At 33.1% G+C, this 19509-nt stretch overlaps 1 protein-coding gene and 1 long non-coding RNA gene across 3 annotated transcripts; one reads left to right on the top strand and one right to left on the bottom strand.

Moving 5' to 3' along the window:
• Window positions 1-854: 854 nt before the first annotated feature.
• LOC132799073 (cellulose synthase-like protein G3) lies at window positions 855-10471 on the bottom strand. 2 transcript variants are annotated; one of them, XM_060818584.1, is made up of 7 exons: window positions 9828-10471; window positions 8981-9133; window positions 8692-8817; window positions 8266-8563; window positions 2499-2644; window positions 1738-2085; window positions 855-1618 (listed from the first exon to the last, which is right to left on the bottom strand). In XM_060818584.1, the coding sequence occupies exons 1-7, from the start codon at window positions 10419-10421 to the stop codon at window positions 1058-1060; spliced, it is 2226 nt and encodes a 741-aa protein (XP_060674567.1). In that variant the 5' UTR covers window positions 10422-10471; the 3' UTR covers window positions 855-1057. The 2 variants fall into 2 exon arrangements, with proteins under 2 accessions (XP_060674567.1, XP_048319852.2); XM_048463895.2 differs by lacking the exons at window positions 2499-2644; window positions 8266-8563.
• A 7178-nt stretch (window positions 10472-17649) lies between these two features.
• LOC132804332 (uncharacterized) lies at window positions 17650-18907 on the top strand. Its single transcript, XR_009639468.1, has 3 exons — window positions 17650-17930; window positions 18229-18722; window positions 18803-18907. It is a non-coding gene; the product is annotated as an uncharacterized LOC132804332 (long non-coding RNA).
• The last annotated feature ends 602 nt before the right edge of the window (window positions 18908-19509 follow it).

Below are 19509 nucleotides of genomic sequence, written 5' to 3'. Positions count from 1 at the left end.
TTTAAAAATATAAAATGAAGTACATAATTGTTTATAAGGAAACTGAATATGTTACTAAATTTCTATTAAGGAAACTTATTTTATTGACAATGACATAGCGTTTTGAAATTCAATTATAGTAAAATTTTTGGTAAATAATTCAATTATAGTAAATTTCATAAAAATAATATATCATATTTAATGAAATGTTGTATCTTAATTGATTATGTCAATAGCCAAAATCATAGGCCCGTCTAACCATAATCTCTATAACCCAAAAAAAAAAAAAACAAAAAATAAAATCACTTCGTTTATGTGTCATGATTAAGGGTAAACTTCTCTCGTGATTGCTTTTCTAAGATAATATTCTCTCATGATTACTTGCTATAATAGTATTAGGATAATATTCTGTCATGATTACTTGTTATAAGTTTTAAAATAAATAATAAATCAGAATTAAAAACAACACTACGTACTAAATTTTATTAAAAAAAATAAAATAAAATATGAATGGATAGAAATTTTTCAAAATTAAAATTAATAAAATCTTATTTATACTTAATTATATCTTAAAAAAATAAAATAATTTAACAATTTTATCAATTAAAAAATATTTATAATCAAAATTTAAATATAAAAATTTAATTAGTAATTTTGCATTTCAACAAACTAAAAAATTAGATTTTATATCAAAATCTATTTTTTTAAAACTAATATTTAATTATTTTAAAAAAATATTGAGGCCCCCGCTACTTTTTTCTACCTAGAGCTTCAAACATGGTTGAGCTGGCCCAGGTTATAACAGTTTTGCTATTGCCATTCTTACATCATAATGTCCTAATTTTATAAGCTATTGGTATTAAAAAAACAAAACAAAGCAAAAACATGTTGCAATTAAGGCCATATTACTCTGATTAACATGTTGCAACTAATATTGTACCATTGTATTATTATAATTACAAAATGACTTGCAAAAATTTATAAAAGCTTTCTTATTAACCCTACCGAATAATTATATTCAATAATGGCCTTTTATTAATTAACCATTAAACAACAAAAAACAGAACAATAAAGAAAACTAGGAAAGGGAAAACTCACAAAAAAAGGAAAATGCTAAAGTAACAAAAAAGGCAAGAACCATAGAAATCAAAGTGATTTTTATGGGAACTCCTCCTTTATCACCCCTCATAAGCAAACCATGATAAACAGGCCAGCTATTCAGCATACCAAAACCTGCTATAAAAATCTGCACAAGGAGCTCTTCTAGGTCATTGCTTCCTCTAAAAACTCCCAAAATCCCCCCAAAAAATGCACCAAAGTTAGCAAATGCAGCCACTGTCAAAGGAACAAACATGGGTGATTGAACTCCAAACTCAAACACCTCTTGTTCATATCTTTTTCTCTGTTCATCATCCAGAACTTTGCTTGTGACATTAAAACCATGTGTATAAATTCCTAAAGATTTCAAAAAATATTCAGTAGATCCAAACCAAAAGCATGAAAGTCCCCTAATTAGCCACATCCTCTGGTCATTCCACCACCTTTGGACTGTTCCTCCATGTACCAAAAAATCCAATAAATCCTGACCATAAGCTCCAACAAAAAGAAATGCATACAACAAAAACCATGGGTCTGAAACCTGTAAAACAAGTTTTGGGCTTTGTCAGAAGATTTTTACTTGAAAAATGGTTGGGGGGGGGGGGGGGGGCGCGGGGGAAGGGAAGTTGTAAAAATTTAAAAAAAAAAAAAAAAAGTTACCTTTGGGAAGATGGTGATTCCATTGAAGAGAGCTAATTGGGGAAGGAAGGCATATACAGTAATTGGAATGAGCAAAGTGGACGAAAATGCATAATAGCCATAAGCAAAACCCATTGGAGGACCCATTGCCTGAGTCCCATAGGTTACAGGACAATATTTAGATAAAGCCACCTCATGAAGGCCTATGGCCCACCTTTTGTGCTGATTTAGCACATCAACAAGGCTGATTGGTGCATCCCCATAAAATGCAGCTCTTTCTGGGTTGCAAAATATGGAATTCCATCCCTCACACTGCAAACGATACCCTGTGAAATAGTCCTCCACCAATGATCCATATCTCATACCAATCTGCAAATTTTAACAAACATTTTTGCATTAAATTGTGGTAAAATTCCCTTCTTTAGTAACATTTTGCAACAAATATTTTTGATTCAGAAATTCAGTCAGTCATGATAGAAGAGCCACAATTTTCTCAGCTAATACTTAAGATATTGAGTGATATGGTAAGATATTGATGGGCAAAAACCAATGAATCTACCCCATATTTTCGTGGGTGAACCAATATGAGCCAATAATATATCCGTCACATGTCACATTAATTGATTTATATCCAAAATTAATAAAATTTCTTCTATTCAGCCCAACTCTAAATATGCTTTGAAATTTCCGCAGCTGGGTTAACATCATTAAGACAATGCCAAGTGACAATGTGGGACGCACAATGTCCATGACCCTTTAGTCAATGTTAACATTCTGCTTACCTTGAATCCCCAATGAGTCTGCTTTTCATAATTGTAACCAGCCACATTATGAGCCAACTTCAAAACTTCAGGGGACTGAATTGGTTTCTCCACAACACTTTCCGGATGCAGTCGAGGAATCTCCGGCGGCACGAAAGCGGAAGGTCCTCCGAAGAAAATGTGAAGTCCAGCCGCACCACCACTGCACCGACAGTGTGAAGACTGCACAGCCATCATGTTTGACACCACTGCACCGACAGCCACCATTGTTGACAATGGCCATTGCTGCACCGAAAATGGATTGTTCAACAATTGTGGGCTCTGCAGAGGCTGTTGAAGATTGTGGCCATGCAACCGACCTTGTAAGCCTATAAATAGGCTCCATCCCGTTGTATGCAAACCAAGCCAAGAGAGCAAGCTCAATATTATCCCAAGTGAGGAATATTGAGAGAAAACTCCGAGAGAGAGAGTGTTTAAGTTCCAGAGAGAGCTTGAGAGAAGAGTGAGCAATTCCAGAGAGAATTTGAGAGTATAGAGAGAGGTTCCACGTGAGAATCCAAGAGAGAAGTTTTTGTATTTTTGTATTCTATTTCAAGAGAGTAATAGAATTCTTTTTATTTTTCTTCTCATATTTCTTCTCTAAAGTGGTCAGAGAACCACAACAAGTGGTATCAGAGCTCCAAGTCGAGAGCTTGAGTTCAAAATTTGAAGAAACAAAGCTACTGTTCTTCAAGTTGGTGTTTCGAAAAGTTGCTCAAATAATTAATTTGACAATACCAGGTGAAAGTACCCGACGAGACGAGAACACACAAGTTCGCCGGAGAGCAAGACAGCATCTCACGCGCCCGCACGCGCCGCCTGAAGTTTTCTGCAACAGCTCACACGCCTCACGCGCCGCACGCGCCGTCTGGAGGTTGAAGACGACCACGTCAGCAGACACGTCAGCGCACCCTGCCACGTCATCTGCCACGCCAGCCGACACGTAATCGCCACGTCATCTGCCACATCATCTGCCACGTTATCAATATTTTTTGAAGTTACGGAACAGCCCCTGAACTATTGGAAATTACAGATTGACCCCTGAAGTTTCTGTATTTGCAGGTTGACCCAGAAATTTTATGAAATTACAGTTTTGCTCCAAAATTTCTGGTAATTATATTTTGACCCCGGAAGAGTCAAGTCCACCATTTTCGGCCGTTCCGGACGCAACGGTTAACTCCGTTTTGCCAAATTCAGCTCCATTTTTGGTCAAGCCATAATGTCAATAGAAGAATCACCTTCGGGAGCTATGGTTAAGCTCACTGCCACAAATTATACACTTTGGAGACCTCGGATGGAAGATCTCCTCAATTGTAAGGATCTGTTTGATCCTATAGAAGCTAAAGGAGAAAACCCCAATCCCAGCAAAGTAGCAGAATGGAAGAAATTAAACAAGAAAACGATCGGTCAAATCAGGCAATGGATCGATCACAGTGTCTTCCATCATGTAGCGAAGGAAACGGATGCATATGCCCTCTGGACAAAATTGGAGGACATGTACCAGGCTAAGACTGCTCGGAACAAAGCCCTGTTGCTTAAGCGATTGGTAAATCTAAAATTACAGAGTGGAACTTCTGTAGCCGAGCATACCAGTGAGTTCCAGAGCTTGGTAAATCAACTATCTGCTGTGGATTACCAACTAGGGGATGAGGATCAGGCCCTCCTACTTCTAAGCTCTTTTCCAGACAGTTGGGAGACATTGGTAGTCTCTCTCAGTAATTCGGCCCCGAATGGCAAACTTACTATGTCTATGGTTAAGGATGTCATATTTAATGAAGAGGCCAGGAGAAAGGACATTGGCATGGATCAGTCACATGCCCTCGTCACAGAGAGAGGAAGACAGCAAAGAGGTAGTCGAGATAGGGGGAGAGGCAGGAGCAAGAGCAGAGGCAGATCTACAGACGGTAGAAAATCATCATATAAGTGCTATCATTGTAGCCTGGAGGGTCACATGAAGAAGAACTGCAGAAAGTTGTTGAGAGAGCAGAGACTCCAAGGTAATCAGCCGAAGAAGGATGGAGAGACACTAGTCACTGTTACAGGAGAAGTGGCGCTCTGCTCCACCGAAGAAGAGACATGCCTTCATATATCAACCCAAGATGTTGAGTGGGTAGTCGATACTGCAGCATCCTACCATGTCACTCCACACAGAGATTTCTTCAAAACGTACAAAGCAGGAGACTTTGGTACGGTAAAGATGGGAAATTCCAGTTTCGCAAAGATTATGGGAACTGGTGATATTCAGGTAAAAACGAATGCTGGTTGTACAATCACTTTGAAGGATGTCCGTCATGTTCCAGATCTTCGGCTTAATCTACTTTCGGGAGCAGCCTTAGACAAGCAAGGCTATGACAACTACTTCAGTAAAGGCACATGGAAAATGACGAAAGGTGCCATAGTTGTCGCCCGAGGACATATTTGTGGAACGCTGTACAAGACTCATGTGAAGATATGTGCAGATAGCCTCAATATTGCAGAAGGAAAGGCGTCTCAAAATCTGTGGCACCAGAGACTCGGTCACATGAGTGAAAAAGGATTGTCCACTTTGGCAAGGAAAAAGCTTATCACTGTTTGCAAGGATGCTGCGCTAGATCCTTGTAATCACTGCTTGTTTGGTAAGCAACATAGAGTCTCCTTCAGTTCCTCTGCATCGAGAAGATCAGAGTTGCTTAGTCTGGTGCACTCTGATGTTTGTGGTCCCATGGAGGTGGAATCATTAGGTGGCAACAAGTATTTCCTGACCTTCATTGATGATGCTTCTCGGAAGGTGTGGGTATATTTCTTGAAGACAAAGGACCAGGTATTGGATTACTTCAAACTGTTTCATACCATGGTAGAGCGTGAAACAGGAAAGAAGCTGAAATGTCTCCGCTCAGATAATGGAGGCGAGTATACTTCCAAGGAGTTCGATGCCTACTGCAGAAGACACGGCATTCGACATGAGAAGACGGTCCCTCGCACCCCACAACATAATGGAATAGCCGAAAGAATGAACCGAACCATTATGGAAAAGGTCAGAAGTATGATCAGTATGGCTAAGCTGCCAAAGCCATTCTGGGGAGAAGCTGTTCGTGCCGCCTGCTATTTAATCAACAGATCACCGTCAGTACCGTTGAATTTTGAAATTCCGGAGAAAATGTGGTCGGGTAAGATTCCCTCCTACTCTCATTTAAGAGTGTTTGGTTGTTTAGCTTATGTACATGTATCCAAGGAGCTCAGACAAAAGCTCGATGCAAGATCTACTTCATGCATCTTTATAGGATATGGAGATGAAGAATTCGGATACAGGTTATGGGACCCGAAAACAAAGAAGGTTATTAGAAGCAGGGATGTAGTATTCCATGAAAACCAGAAAATGGAAGACATTGAAAAGCCCAGAATGTCTCCTAATTGTAGTTCTAGTGCCGAGAATTTTTATCCTAATCCAGCACCAGCACAAATAGCCACAGAGGATAATGAGGTACATGAAGATATACCAGAAGCAGACCAGGAGGAAGAAGGGGATATTGAGCAGGGGGAGACTCAATCCTCTCAAGCAGCTGCAGGGCCATCACAGCGGTCAGATGATGGTACATCTCCTGAAACCAGTGGTTTACAAGTTCGGAGATCTGAGCGAGGCCGAATTCCATCAAAGAGATTTTCAGAATCTGAGTATATTCTGCTTACTGAAGAGGGGAGCCAGAGAGTTTCCAGGAAGCTGTTTCTCATCAAGAGAAGGAAAAATGGCTGCAAGCAATGCAAGATGAGATGGAATCCTTGCAGAAAAATCATACTTATGAATTGGTTGAGCTTCCAACAGGAAAAAAGGCACTAAAGAATAAATGGGTGTTCAAGCTCAAGAAAGATGGCAGCGGAAAGGTGGTGAAACACAAAGCCCGATTGGTGGTCAAAGGATTTCTTCAGAAGAAAGGAATTGACTTTGATGAGATTTTTTCACCAGTAGTAAAAATGACTTCAATTCGAGTCATTTTTGGTTTAGTAGCAAGTCTAAACCTAGAGCTTGAACAGATGGATGTGAAGACAGCATTTCTTCACGGTGATTTACATGAAGAAATCTACATGGAGCAGCCAGAAGGATTTGAGGTTTCAGGGAAAGAAAACCTCGTATGCAAGCTAAAGAAGAGCTTGTATGGCCTCAAGCAAGTACCACGACAATGGTATAAGAAGTTTGACTCGTTTATGGTGAGTCAAGGCTATAAAAGGACTGCAGCAGACCAGTGTGTTTATATTCAAAAATTTTCAGGTGGAAACTTCATTGCACTTTTGCTATATGTGGACGACATGTTGATCGTTGGACAAGATGCAATGAAGATTAGTCAGCTGAAGAAAGAATTGTCTAAGTCCTTTGATATGAAAGACTTAGGACCAGCTCAACAAATTTTGAGAATGCAAATAATCCGAGACAGGAAGAATAGAAGGTTATGGCTATCTCAAGAGAAGTATGTTGAACGGGTGATAAAGAGATTCAACATGGATAAAGCCAAACCGGTCAGCATTCCACTTGCAAATCATTTCAAGTTGAGTAAGAGATTGTGCCCCTCATCCAAAGAAGAGATAGAGGAGATGGCTTCAGTACCATATTCTTCAGCGGTAGGAAGTCTGATGTATGCAATGGTGTGTACCAGACCAGACATTGCTCATGCAGTAGGTGTTGTGAGCAGATTTCTTTCAAATCCTGGAAAGAAACACTGGGAAGCAGTCAAATGGATTCTCAGGTATCTTAAAGGTACATCGAAGCTGTGCTTGTGCTACGGGGGAGGTGATCCAATCTTAGAAGGCTATACAGATGCAGATATGGCCGGAGACCCTGATAATAGAAAGTCTACATCAAGTTATCTCTACACTTTTGCAGGGGGAGCTGTGTCATGGCAGTCAAGATTGCAAAAGTGTGTTGCTTTATCCACTACTGAAGCAGAGTACATTGCCGCAGCTGAAGCGGGTAAGGAAATGTTGTGGTTAAAGCGTTTTCTCACAGAATTGGGCATCAAGCAAGAAGACTACAAGATACATTGTGATAACCAAAGTGCCATGGATTTGAGCAAAAACTCAATGTATCATTCCCGTACAAAGCACATTGACATCCGCTATCATTGGATACGCGAAGTAATAGATCAACAGTTGCTGAAACTGATGAAGATCCACACAAAAGAGAATCCAGCAGATATGCTAACAAAAGTTGTTGCTCAAGAGAAGCTGAAGTTATGCAGAGACATAGCTGGAATAGATGGCAGATGACCATCAGTTTTAAATGCGGCTGGAGGGGGAGAATTGTGAAGTCCAGCCGCACCACCACTGCACCGACAATGTGAAGACTGCACAGCCATCATGTTTGACACCACTGCACCGACAGCCACCATTGTTGACAATGGCCATTGCTGCACCGAAAATGGATTGTTCAACAATTGTGGGCTCTGCAGAGGCTGTTGAAGATTGTGGCCATGCAACCGACCTTGTAAGCCTATAAATAGGCTCCATCCCGTTGTATGCAAACCAAGCCAAGAGAGCAAGCTCAATATTATCCCAAGTGAGAAATATTGAGAGAAAACTCCGAGAGAGAGAGAGTGTTTAAGTTCCAGAGAGAGCTTGAGAGAAGAGTGAGCAATTCCAGAGAGAATTTGAGAGTATAGAGAGAGGTTCCACGTGAGAATCCAAGAGAGAAGTTTTTGTATTTTTGTATTCTATTTCAAGAGAGTAATAGAATTCTTTTTATTTTTCTTCTCATATTTCTTCTCTAAAGTGGTCAGAGAACCACAACAGAAAACACGTCTGGAAAATAAACAACCAGTTCCATAATAACTTGGCCCTGCTAAGCCATCCATTCCAACCGCGGTGATTTGAAAAATATTTTTGACCTCACAAGCATAGATATCATTCTTGTTGATCCCAGGAAACCGCTGAGGGAACTGAACATAGCCAAGTTCGGGTCGAAGATTCTTGTCTGACAAGTAACAGAGGACTCGTAGAGGAGTTTGAGGATCATTGGAATACATGTCACAGTCTAAGGTCAGGACCACTGGTGCATTGGTCATGGCAGCCGATACTCGAAGCTTATGTATATACATCAGTATACACACACACTCATATGAATAAGATACTAATGTAAAAGAAATGAATTGGGTTTCGTATATGGAAGATATATGTATATATATATATATATATAGGTTAGGTAGCTTACGAGAACATTAAGAGCACCAGCTTTGAAATGGTGTGAAGAAGTCCTGCTTTTCTCTCTAGAGACATAGATAAGGTTTGGCATTACATGACCTGTGATGTCTTTGTCTCTGCTGCTGTCTAATATAACCTGCTCATTGATTTATAAATTATAATATTAATTAGGGGGTTTAATAACTTTAATTTAATTAAATTGTATATTAAACACAAAAGTCATATATATTAAGAATGGTGAATCTTAATTAGGAGTAGTAGTATAGGAATAAGTTGAGATGACATGGCATTAATTGAACCTGAATGACAGTGGGATGTTCATGGCGGGTGAATTCAGGAGTATTCCATTTGCTGAACGCTTGGAGATCTCGTTCATGGACTATGTATTCCTCACCAACTTTCCCTCTCTCAACCACGTTTTCCACCTTCACTTTCATGCTTTCATATAAAATCTGTATTTAAAAAAATAAAATATATATATATATATATATATATATAAATCAGTTAGAATCCCAATAGCAGGGCACATAGTCTGTTCAACATAATAGGTACGTTTGACTTTGACATCATTGCATTTATGTTTTAATGCTTGTAATTAATTAAGAACACAGCTTCAAATTTAGAGTTCGAATCTCAACCTAGATTAAACCCAAGTTGTAAACTTGTAAATATATATATAAAATCTCACATCACTCTACGCCTTAAATATATATAAATATGCAGATTTAGAACTCAAAAAACCACTTGACTAGTACTTTTAGAAGAAACCCGCTATGCCAATGAATCAATTTGTGTTTTTCGTGGAACCATCAACCGACAATTGAAGTCGGATACCACTTTAGAAAGAAACAAGTGACAGTGTTTTAAGAAGGCTGACGTGTACTTGCATTTTCAAGAATGAATATTGAAGAGTCAATCTAAATTCTGTGTCGATGAATAATTTTTGGCAGCATTTGATGGTTAGAAAAGCAATTCAAAACCAAGTTTCATTAATTCCCCACCACATTTTACACAAACAAAGGACAAGTTCTATATCTGTACCAACGCAATATAGCCATGGCGTTCATAGTCTTGCAAATAAAAGTAATTTGAAAAAAGGAAAAGAAAGTAGAAGAGGGGGAAAAATCTTTACGTGGTATTTATTACCTTTATTTTGTGAGTTTCAGAATCAGAACTGGAAGAAAAATGATTGGCAGCAAAATAAGCGTCAGGGCACCGCTCTGCCACATTGTTCTTCCTGCAAAAGGGCAACCAGTGGCTGGCAAACTTTGCAGCCTCCATCAAAGCGAAAAGGGTCGGAGCTGAGCCTCCATCGTCGGAAACATACAACGAAACCTTCTCCGTCGGATAATCATAAGCCATCACCGATAACGCTGTATTCACTACCCTCATAGGCGGTTCCTTATATGGATCCGCCGTGCATATGAACACGTCTAGCGCCGGAAACTCAGATTCTCTCACCAGTTTCTTGATGTTTTCGGGGAATTCTTTCCGGTAAACCGGACGCATACGAATAGACTGCAACATCGTCCACATGAAAGCGAGAACAAGGTCAGAGATAAGCAAGCAGAGATAGATAAAGAAGGACGACACAGTGGTGGAATGGAGGTGGAGGGTGAGTGCATGGCGATAGAGCAAGGCCATTATGGCCATCGCATAAACCACCGCAAATACACGGTTCATGGTGGTCCGACGGGAGACATTAGCCGTGTGAAGAGTTGGAGCATGGCTGGCCTCCATTTTTTGTGGTGCTGCTAGCTTTGCTGTAGAGCGGCATGCCACAAGGTCGAAAGGGTACTTATAATGTGAAAGCAATTTATTTATTTATTTACTTTTTGGGTAATTTTAATTTTCATGATGTTAAATAATATATTCATTATGTTTTAAAAAGTACAATTAAGTTTTTTCTTTTTTCTTTTTCTTTGTCTTGTACCCAATCTTATTTCACCGATTAAAATGAACATCTAATTTTTAAAATGCCAACTTATTGATAAATGAAAACCGCTTGCCCACCTGAGATAGCGACATGCGAGGCAATTTGTCTGGTTTTGTTTGATTGAATTGGAATTTTCCCCCCTTTTTTTTTTTTTTTTTTTTTTTTGATCTTTATATGTATGACGTATGTCCTTGCGTTCACATAAATTAAACAATATATATTTTTACTAAAAAGAACTAAACAACAATATTATCATGTATTCAATTTAATCATTAATATATATGATAAATTTAATGAAAATATTTAATTTTATTATTTTTATATTAAAATTTCTAAAATAAATTTTTAATAATAATTTTTTAAAATTATTATTTGAATTGTAAACTTTTTAATAATCATTCATCAATGATAAATAATATTTTTTTTCAATTTTTATGTAGTTTAATTAACATTCTTTTGGGGGTTTAGACCCAATTTGCACAAAAAAAAATCGTGTTGATTAATACAAAAATTTTATCCATGTTTTATTCAATAAGGGTTGTTATATTTAACAGTTTGAATTAAAAATTTATTTTAAATTAAATAAAGTACTAACCATTATATATATATATATATATATATATATATATTTTTTTTTTTTTCTTTTTCACAAACACAATAAATACTAGCGGACAGTAGCGAAAATTAGCAGTGCAGTAACATTAGACAATTTTAATGCATCTAAAAATGAAAATTCTAATTTATTAGCTTCAAGTGGCAGTCTGTAATTAATTGTTCATTAGCATCTTCAATTGAAAAGGATGTTTTGTAATAAAAAAATGATAATAATAATATTTATCAATGTTTATGACCATTACCAAGAGTATCTACTTATTTATGTGATAGAGTATCTTTAATGGTAAATTATATTTTATCATTATCAATTTTAAAATTTGACATTCATATAAATTTTTCAATGATAAATACTATTGTTAATGTCAAATTTTGCATTATTACTCTAATGGTAAATGCTAAAAAATAGCATTGGTCAACTTTAAATTAATTTTAATCAAATTTTGGGACTCACATAAAAGAATGTTTGTATAAAGGGTAAGGAATATAGAACTTATTTTTGAATATTGTTTTAATTAATTAAAAGAACAAATTTAATTCAATAAATATATGATCCCAAAAACTTTTTGGTAATGGGACATACGATCAAATTTCGTCATTCCCCATTAGAGTAGCTTGACAATACCATGCCATTGAAGATGGTTTTAGTAATTAGAACATCTCCAATAAGATCCTATTTTGGTATTGCATTGTCAAATAATAACATGAGTTTTTTTTTTTTTTTTTTTTTTACTTCCCCAGTAGCAAGTGGCAAATTTTGTAATGTTAATAATTTTATATTAAGAAAACTTATTAATTTATTGATAAATGATTTAACATTTTGGAATTCAATTATGTTGAATTTTAAAAAATGATATATCATATTTGATGAAATGTTGTATTGTAATTGGTTGGGCCTATAGTTGAGTAGTGATGCTATAAGTACCAAATCACCAAATGACATGTATTAATATATTATTAATTGGTATATTTATATAATTAAAATATAAAAAATAAATAAATAAAATTTCACTTTTGAATAATATTTTGAATAAGATACCATTCAATAATATTTTGAATAAAATTTCATCCACCTATTTTTGAAATTTGACTTAAGTACGTAATTAGTCTATATATATATATATATATATATATATATCCTATACCATCCAATAACATTTTAAATAAGATTTCCTCCACATTTTTTGAAATTTAAGTTAAGCATGTGATCCGTCTCCAAGTATTCAATAACATTTTGTATAAGATACCATCCAATAACATTTTGAGTAGGATTTCATCAATCTTTTAACTGAACTCACAATCTCTCATATGTAAATGTGAGGAGCTTATCACTAACCCCAACTCACTTGACTATTAGCACCTCCAATTGTAAAGATTAATATTTTGTAATTTGTGAAAAATATACATGTCAATAGCAATCTAAATTTGGCAACTTATCTCTTTTCAGTTGTCCTGGAAACTAAATAATTATATTATAAACACATCTCAAAGTAAAGTTAACAAATACAATTTATCGTTTTCCAGAAAAGAAATATTGTTTTTTTTTATTTGAATTGGATGAGTAAAAGTTGATAGTACCCAAATTTTCTATCTCTTTTTTCCTATCTCCAACCCTGTCGCCAATTACAATCTACGAATCAACTTCTTGTTCATGTCATCAACATTACAAAACAGATTTCTCTTCTTAATTTTTGTTGGGCCCACTGAATTATATATTAGATTTGTTTTGCTCTATTTATTTATTTTTAAACATGGTGTGCCAATTTCTGTAAAATTTGAGAAAGAGGAATCAAAACACGATAGAAAGAATGGGGATGAAAAAAAAAAAATAACTCCGATATAACTCAACATTGAAGAACAAACACAAGCCCATTTGAAGAACAAAAATAAATCGGGATGACATTTTTTTTTTTTTTTTTCAGAATAGCCTTTCGATTTTTCTGGTTGAAGAAGGCTCTGGTTTCAGATGCAAAAGAAAAAAGGAAATTTCTTTCCTTTTGTTTTCTATTCTTTGACAGAAGTGATCTGATTGTGGATATTAGCACTGCAATGTTCGGATATGTTTGCGAGTTTTGTGGTTGACTTGCTCTATGTAATAAATCCCCCTATGTTTCTCAAATGTGTTGGGTTTGTTCATCTAGCACATGATTTTTGGTGTTTGTTTAATTTGCATCCCGATTCTTTCAACCGTTTTTTTTCTTTTTTCTTTTTTTTTTTTTTTTGGTAAAATTCTTTCAGCTGGTTTTGGTTACATTTTTTAAGGGCAATGTCATTGATACCAAATTTGTTTGATTCACCTTTTTATACATGAATCATTTGCAAATGATATTTTTTACTTTTTTACTGAGAAAAATAGAGCTAAGGATATTGATTTTACATCTAAAAATGCTACAAACTTAATACATAAATCATATAATTATCAAAGTAAGTGGCACTTTGATTAGCAAAGGTATCTTTAATAATCACCGTTTAATTTTAAAATTTTAAATTATTAATTGAGATGATAATATTTTTAATTAGCACTTATTATATCAATACATTTCCTATATATTTTAAACCCACCATGATTATATATATATTTATCATGTTAGTACGATTCCTATATGTTCTAAATCCACCATAATTATACATGTAAAAAATTAGAAACTACTACTCGATTTCATGCATCACACTGCAATTAATAATTTAAAACTAGAATCTTGTTGGGATTGTGGCATAATACTTGCTGCCTCTTTTTCATTCTACATCAGAAATGTGTTCCTAATAAAACAAATATTCATGCACATACACATAGGACAGCAAGATATTTAGAATCACGTGCGTTACTTTTTGACTGGCAGGTGAGGAACTATGGTTGATTTAAAACAGAACATAAAGACTAGTTAAAATAGACAGAGGAAAAAATAATACACCATATACATATTATTAAGGATAAGTATGTAAGAATAGAAAGGTCTACTTGTAGATAAGGATCCAAGGTCTATTTGAAGATAAGGATCCCTTGGGGTATATTCTCTCATGATTTCTAATTAACAACTAGCTGTTTCGTATTATATGCATACCTGAATAAATATTTGATTTTTATTGAATGTATAACTTTTGGTGGGTATATTACATATTTGATAATAAATACATGACATACAATTGTACCAGATATATCAATTTCACTGTATAATTTCCGACGGTGCTATGCAGCATATATTAAGCTTTTTCTGAAGTTCACATCTAGTGGCAGTGCTTCTACAATAGAAATAATAAACTCGAGGATGTTTATACCGGGTGGAGCATGAAATGTTAGGATGGGGACCAAGAATTAAATTATGTTTATAAAAAAAAAAAATCAAATTATTTAGAATAAAATAAACGTACACATGGATGTATAGATAACATACATGTTTTATTTTCTTTGAGAATAAATGAAAAGAGCATAAATTAAATTATTTAAATAATCATTTTAGAGTTACCAAATTATTTAATAGATTTATTTATGAATATTTAATTAGTTTATTTTTTAATTTATTTAAAAATTTACTTATCTATATTTAAATTATAAATATATTAACCAATAATATATTAAAATGTCATTTAAAAAAATCAATTTTATATCAAAAATAGTTTATAAAAGAGATTCCACTTTAAAATCAAACTAACATTTCTCAAAAAATATTTGACATTAATCAAACTAAAACTGTGTGTATATGAATACTTTTTTTGGGAAACACAATAAATGCTTGTGGACAAAACCGTATGTTGTCAGCTCAATTATTCAAGATATTTTTAATGTACGTTAAAGGGAAAGGTTAATCCACTAGCCAAAAAAAAAAAAAAAGGGAAAGGTTAATCATTTGTTTCTCAATGGCGGATCCCAAGCTATGGAATTTGAGTGCGTGTCAGGTTTTGAAGTGATATGAACACACAATTTTGTGTGAGGTTTATTTTATTTTGTTTTTATTACAACTTGGAAGAGGGATGATTTATCTCCAAGATTGAGATTTGAACCTAAACCTAGAGGTGTAATTTTAGCGGTTTTACTATGGGATAAACCTATGAGAACAAATTACATGTGAAATCGAACTACATATAATATATAAGTTTCAACCAGATATTTTCTTTTCCCCATTTTTTATGGTTAGCAGAATTGATGCAGATTTGCCAATCAAAGTTGCACCTTCGTTAGGGGGAAGCTTTTAATTCACTTGTTGGGACAATTGCTTTCCACAATATGAAAGACAACTACCCGATTTGGGACCGAACAAAACCTTCACTTTATCAAAGCGTATATTCCAATATCAATGTCCAAGGTTACAAATATTCTATTGTTAAACAAAAAAATATATATATATATATATATTTTTCTACATATTTGATTGGTGGGTGACGAACTAAGGTGGAATTAAACATGTCGTTTTCCAACTTACATAGAGATTAGTAAATTGGAGAAAAATGTTAATTGCACCATAAAGATTTCTAGGATAAGTATGAAAGAATAAGAAAATCGATAGGAAGATAACATACCACTATAGATTTAATCAATTAAAACTTTCCATTTTATTAAATATAACATCTCATATTATAAACTTAATTGAATTCCAGATTGATAAATCATTTGTTGACAAATCTTTAACAAATGAATTACCATGAAGCTATTTACATATTAAATTTCCTTCCAAAAAATATTCACCCAAGAAAAAAATTTCCTTCTAAGAAATAATTATGTCATTCAATTTATTTAAATATTGACATGTTTATATAATTTTGAGATTATAACATATTGAATTGAGAGGATTATCTTTTTAATGTTCTCCTAGTAGTGATTTTTTTTGGTTAAAAAAGGAAAATCATATTATTATATACATACACACACACACACACACACACACACACATACCAATATCAAACCCTTAAAAACGATAAAACAATAATATATGGCTTTTTTTCTTTTGTTCTATTACATTTTTTTATGTTTGCTTTAATATAATTTAATAAAAATAATATTTTTTATTTTATTTAGATTGTTTAAAAAAATTAAAATGAAGTACATAATTGTTTATAACGAAACTAAATATGTTACTAAATTTCTCTCAAGGAAACTTATTTTATTGACAATGACATACTGTTTTGGAATTCAATTATATTAAATTTCATAAAAATAATATATCATATTTAATGAAATGTTGTATCTTAATTGATTATGTCAATAGCCAAAGTCATATGCCCGTCTAACCATAATCTCTATAACCAAAAAAAAAGAAAAAAAAAAAAAAACACTTCGTTTATGTGTCATGATTAAGGGTAAACTCTTCTCGTGATTACTTTTCTAAGATAATATTCTCTCATGATTGCTTGCTATAATAGTATTAGGATAATATTCTCTCATGATTACGTGTTATAAGTTTTAAAATAAATAATAAATCAGAATTAAAGACAGCATACAGATACTAAATTTTATAAAATAAAAAATAAAAAAAATTAAATATGCATGGGTAGAAAATTTTCAAAATTAAAATTAATAAAATCTTATTTACACTCAATTATATCTTTAAAAAATTAAATAATAACAATTTTATCAATTAAGAAAGATTTGTTATCAAGTTTGAATATAAAAATTTAATTAATAATTTTGAATTTCAACAAGCTAGAAAATTAGATTTTATATAAAAATCTGTTTTTAAAACACTAATATTTAATTCTTTTGAAAAAAATATTAAGGCTCCTGGTTCTACCTAGAGCTTCAAAAATGGTTGAGATGGCCCTGGTTATAACAGTTTTGCCATTGCCATTCTTACATCAAAATGTCCTAATTTTAAAAGTTATTGGTATTAAAAAAACAAAACAAAACAAAAACATGTTGCAATTAAGGCCATATTAGTCTGATCAACATGTTGCAATTAACATTGTAGTACCATTGTATTATTATAATTACTAAATGACTTGCAAAAATTTATAAAAGCCGGTTTCCTTATTAACGCTACCAAATAATTAAATTCAATAATGACCTTTTATTAATTAACCATTAAACAAATAAAAACAGAACATTAAAGAAAACTAGGAAAGGGAAAACTCACCACCCTCAATATATTTCAGTTTCTCAAAACAAAGGAAAATGCTAAAGTAAGAACAAAAAGCAAGAACCATACACTACAACAAATCTATGATTTTATAACATATACTTATAGCATTTTTTAGGAATGCTATTGATAATGTAAAATAATAACATTTTTAATTAGATAAGAATGAATTAGATAATATTTTACTTTCTAATAGTATTTTAAAATATTTAACAGCATTATCAAAAATTAAAAAGGCAAAGGATATGCGCGCCTTGTGAAATACACTAAAAATTAAACGCTTTATTTTAGGATTTGAAGATTGACGATACCGAAATATTGTGTTTCTAAAAAAAATTAAATAAATAAATAAAGCAGAGTCCTAGATACAGAGATCACCAAGAGTCCATACTCTTTTTCACCACTACCGTCTCTCTCTTTCTATCTTTGTGTCTCTGCGTTCTTTGACACTGACGACGTAAGCGATTTCAGCTATTTTCAGCGAATTGAAGAAATGTCAGAGGTCCAAAAGGGTTTTATGGGTTTTATTCTCCCAGCATTGAGCAATTTCGTTTCGATGGCATCAGCAACCACCTAGACCTCCACGCAAAGGGTTTCAATTCCTATGCTCCATTTTCTTCCATCAGATATGAGGTTTCTTCCAATTTCTCTTTTCCGTATTTGTAATTTCTTTTCATATGAGGTTAGGATTTGAGGTTGCTTTGTTTGCTTTAAATTGTTGGAGCGATTAGAAATATGTATATAATTTATTGGTTTTAGTATTCATTCATAAACTTCTTGAACTGAGTATTTTTGGAGTAAGGTAGTAAATTAGTTTTCTTTTATATTTAAAGTGTTGCATCTTGGGGGCGATAAGTGGATAGGTATATTCTAGAATTCTGCCATTTTTATTCCAAGTGTGTACTTACACATAATTGGTTGAATATGCCAGAGTTTTTAATGGACTTTGCAAAACTAAGGTCAGGTCCTTCGGTCAAGGAATTGCAGCAGGTACACTCATAACTTGGCGCCTATCAACAGTAAATATATGTTTGTGCACTACATTGACTAACTTATTTCCATGGCTAGTTTGGTACCGTGGTTCTTGACTTATTTCATGAGTTATTTGTTTTATAAATATTTTTTTTTCTTTTATTTGTTTATTTATTTTTAATATAAGCTTCCCATCTTTCTTTTCTGCAAAAGATTCAGGATATTTCTCAAGAGTTATTTTATTTACATAAGATTCTTAACTTAAAATTATTAATTGGGATTCCAAAGCCAGCAATGTCTTGTTAGATGAGTGGATTTCTGGTTTGCTTTGTAAGTTGGAAGAAATTTCTCTATTTGTATATGCTTCACCCAGATTGTTTTCCAAGAAGAAAAAGACTCATTACAAGTTGGAAGTATTGGAGTTTCCAAAACTTGACAAATCTTCCAAGTCATGTAAGTAAATAAATTCTAACTTAATTTACTATGATTAGTATTTGATGATTGATATATTTGGATGATTGGATTTGTAACAGGCATGGAAACATTGGAGGAATGAAACAAGTTTGGACCTAATGGACCTAATAAAGGGGGGTCAATGGCTAGACATGAAGCAAAGTCATTCGAGAAGAAAAATAATGTCAAATAGTTTTTTTTTTTTTTTTTTTTTTTTACTAATAACATTAGTGACATTTTTCATTATTTACATTAAGTATATATTTCAATTGTTAATATATCATATGACTAGTTTCATTTAGTGATATTTTTTTTTATCTTGAGATTCTAAAATGTCATTAATAATATTTTTTAATTACATTTGTAAATGTCACCATAATCATAATCTGTGACACTTGTTAAGAGTGTTACTAGTATATTAAATGTCATTAAAAATATTATTTTATGACATTTTAAATGTTATTGTATTACAATTTTTATAGTATTTTAAAAATATATTTAATATAGCATTTTCAATTGATATCAATTTATTAATTATATCATTTAAAAATGTTATGAAATCTATCTAATATAACATTCTCAGATAGTATAAAATGTATTTAATATACCATTTAAAATTGATATCAAATTGAGTTAATATAGCATTTATAAATGCTATTAATATATTCATTATAAATGCTATTAATATATTCATCATAGCTTTTACAATTGCTATCAAAATGAGTTAATATAACATTTATAATAAATTTCAAACATATAATAACATAGAATAAATGTTGTTAAAGAA

This window comes from Ziziphus jujuba, chromosome 6 (genome assembly GCF_031755915.1).
Source record: "Ziziphus jujuba cultivar Dongzao chromosome 6, ASM3175591v1".
NCBI lineage: Eukaryota > Viridiplantae > Streptophyta > Magnoliopsida > Rosales > Rhamnaceae > Ziziphus > Ziziphus jujuba.
The sequence above is the reverse complement of the archived record's forward strand: the minus strand, read 5'-3'. Positions and strand labels throughout refer to the sequence as shown.

What these genes read in the sequence shown, in the direction of transcription:
- LOC132799073 (XM_060818584.1), bottom strand. Translation starts at nt 10,421, where the DNA reads ATGGAGGCCAGCCATGCTCCAACTCTTCACACGGCTAATGTCTCCCGT. An exon ending in CTGAAACTCACAAAATAAAG is followed by an intron (nt 9,134 to 9,827) that starts GTAATAAATACC and finishes TTTTAAATACAG; the next exon opens with ATTTTATATGAAAGCATGAA. An exon ending in GAATCACCATCTTCCCAAAG is followed by an intron (nt 1,619 to 1,737) that starts GTAACTTTTTTT and finishes CTTGTTTTACAG; the next exon opens with GTTTCAGACCCATGGTTTTT.